This window comes from Malania oleifera, chromosome 13 (genome assembly GCF_029873635.1).
Source record: "Malania oleifera isolate guangnan ecotype guangnan chromosome 13, ASM2987363v1, whole genome shotgun sequence".
NCBI classification, from domain to species: domain Eukaryota; kingdom Viridiplantae; phylum Streptophyta; class Magnoliopsida; order Santalales; family Ximeniaceae; genus Malania; species Malania oleifera.
In genome coordinates, this window is record NC_080429.1 from 50,202,040 (window position 1) to 50,205,104 (window position 3,065).

The 3,065-nt window shown below is 35.3% G+C and overlaps 1 protein-coding gene across 1 annotated transcript; it reads right to left on the reverse strand.

Moving 5' to 3' along the window:
- Window positions 1-948: 948 nt before the first annotated feature.
- Window positions 949-2,447, reverse strand: LOC131146439 (transcription factor PRE3-like). Its single transcript, XM_058096050.1, has 2 exons — window positions 2,322-2,447; window positions 949-1,098 (listed from the first exon to the last, which is right to left on the reverse strand). Exons 1-2 carry the CDS (start codon window positions 2,445-2,447, stop codon window positions 949-951), a joined length of 276 nt encoding a protein of 91 aa, XP_057952033.1.
- Between the last annotated feature and the right edge of the window lie 618 nt (window positions 2,448-3,065).

Below are 3,065 nucleotides of genomic sequence, written 5' to 3' on the forward strand. Positions count from 1 at the left end.
TCAAAGAAAATTAACCCAATTTAACCCCAATTAACCATGGTAAAATTTAAGCCAACTCGAGAGTTTCAGTCAAGCAAGCCATAGGTTTGGTCGCCCGAACACTCACATACAGAAAAAGGTGATTTTTGAAGTTTGGGTGCTTTAATAAGGGTTTGGTTTGCTGACCAAGGTAATTTTCCAATCTGTTCGACGTTCGGTCGCCTAGTCTCAAGTTCGATCTACCGAAATTGAACATTCGATTGCCCGGGGGTATTTTGAAAGTGAAGTTCAGGTGCCCCACTGGTTGGAAAAAGTTAGGACTTGAATTCGGTCGTCCGTGGACACTCAGTTCATTTGAGTTCGGTTGCCCGAAGTCAATTCAACTTTTTGACCATTCAACGGTTCAGTCAACCGAGGTGCTTTTGAACGCCAAGGTTCGGTCACTCGAAACCTTAATAATGCAACACCTTAAGTCATATTTTAATTCAATAAGTTCCCCTAATAGGATATGTGATCAGGGGGACTATCTTAAGTGTAAGTGCAAGGACCAAGGGTCTTTCTAAAGTCTTTGAGCTTATTAGTTCCTACATGCATGATATGTATTAATTATTACAGATCTTTCCTACTTTACTATTACAGACCTGAATTCAACTTAATATAAAATTACGACAAATGAATCTTCTGGGTTTTCTTTTACTTCAAGGTAACATATGTCATCATACAATCTTGTTAATATGAACCTGCACACAAACTTGATCGATATTAAATACCGGAGTATTTATTATAATCAAAATATGATATGACCTATAAGGTCAATAGCTTTTGCGATAACATAATTTAATTTCTAGTCATTATTGATCAGCTACAATTGAACTCAGTCTACAACATCAAAAAACCTAGCTAGCTAGGAATAAAAAGTGAGATCCAGATCATAGAATAACATAGAAAAGGTTCCGATGATCTCTAAGTTTATTGCATGAGCAAACTCCTAAGAATAGCTGCTTGGGCGGTGTCTGTTGTTGCCAAAAGTTCAGACAATCGCTCACTTAGATCATCAACTTCTCGATGCAAGCTTCTAATGTAGTTGCACGTCTCTTGCAAGACTTTTGCAGCTGAAGCCTGTGAAGTGTCAAACCATTAAAAATTGTTATATAAATATATATCTATATCTATATATATATATATATATATATATATATATATTAATCAACTTTGTTATACATATACATGGATAATAGTCATGTATAAAGTTATGCATAGATATGTGTGTGTGTGTGATAGTTATGTAAAAATTAGCAAGAAATTAATGACAAATCACATTATCCTATTTATATTGGTATATATTTTATTATTAATTACAAAAGTATTGCACTTACCTATCAAATATTATTATTCACCCACTACTTTGTATAAATTAGTATGTGTATATGGCATAATCATATAAAGTAATGGGCAAGTAAAAGTGTGATATTTGGATGATAAACATTACACTATATTTATTATCGATTGTTTAATCACTTAGAGAAAAATAAGTGGTACATGAATGTGTATAAAAGAAAATCCTCCACTCATATTGAAGACAGAATTCTTAGCTTTTTTTTTTTTTTTTTTTTTTCTGACGTATATTGTATATGGAATGAACTTTTGCTACATACCCAGGAACCTTTTGCATCCATACATTGTATCCCCATGCACTTCTTCCATGGGAGCATTACTTAGAAAGGGTATTTCAGTTTCGGAGAGGAATTATATATAAAGATATATATATATATATATATAAATAATATATGCAAGGGAGGACTGGGGTCCGTATTAATTTTATAATTAACACCTAGTGCAACGATTGCCCGTCATGAATCAGTATTTAGCTATTGAAAGACGCATAGATTTAATCTTGCGAAAATTCAAACCCATGAAGTACTTATTAGTAAGTACTTGTCTCAGAATAAGTCTTTCTTTATGAATTGCGCCATATTTGTAATAATATATCAGCCTCTTTTTCTTGTTGAAGTTGTAGATTTGTATATATATGTGTCTGGGTATATATATTTATATTCACTGTTTCTTGAAATTTCTCTCCTAAATGACACTCTAGATGAACAAGAGAATATCGAAGTCATACCACACTACTAGCTTCTTCGAAATCTATGTAAAAACGAAGTGTGTGAAGTGAGAAGTGCTATACCAGCTGGTGAGATAACTACTGTTATTATTATTATTATTATTATGAATGGTTAGTTTAGAAGTTAATTAGGCCAGTTTAGAAGCAAGGCATGTTAGGAGAGATCAAAGAAGGTTGAGAAGAACAAAACAGTGGGTGTCGAGTTAGAATGAGGGAGTACCTTGTCGGAGCACCTATCCCGAATCTCAGGATGGAGCTGCTGCAACTTGGAAACAAGGTCATTGATCTGATCATCGCTGATCCTCGAAACTCCTGATTGCCTTGACCTCGATCTTCTACTCGACATTTTGATTAATTATATATGTCTATACGGCTAACTAGCTGATGAAAAAAAAAATTAAACCATGTATAAAAAAAAAAAAAATTAAAAAAAAAAGAAACTATGTATATATATGTCAGAATCAACTTTAACGGTGCTCTGAAAGAGCAGAAACAAATTAACAAACAGAAGCAGCTATATGGAGAGAAGAAACGTATGTACATGTACCCCTTAATTTTACGGGAGAGAGAAGGAAGAGACTACAGTGCCAGAGAGACACAAGTTATGGGGAGAAATGATAGAATGGTGATTTGCAGTGGAGTTGTAGAAGAAGATAAGAGAGAGAGAGAGAGAAAGGTAGCTAATGGGTGTTGAGGGGGGGGGGGGGGGGGTGGAGGTGTAGAAGACAAGTGCATGGGAGAAAGCAAGGGGCTGGGGTTGGATTTTAATAGGGTTTAGAGAAAGCAGGGAGACTCATGCTTCTACAGATTCGCCATACTGTGTCTATTCCCAAGTTGGGGTAGATCTACTGCAACCTTCAATACACACTCGGAGAGAGAGAGAGAGAGAGAGAGAGAGAGAGAGAGGAACGTGAATATTGTTTTTGATTTTTTGGGAGCCTACATCGGCTGCTGGGCACACTAA

What these genes read in the sequence shown, in the direction of transcription:
- LOC131146439 (XM_058096050.1), bottom strand. Translation starts at nt 2,447, where the DNA reads ATGTCGAGTAGAAGATCGAGGTCAAGGCAATCAGGAGTTTCGAGGATC. An exon ending in GGGATAGGTGCTCCGACAAG is followed by an intron (nt 1,099 to 2,321) that starts GTACTCCCTCAT and finishes GACACTTCACAG; the next exon opens with GCTTCAGCTGCAAAAGTCTT.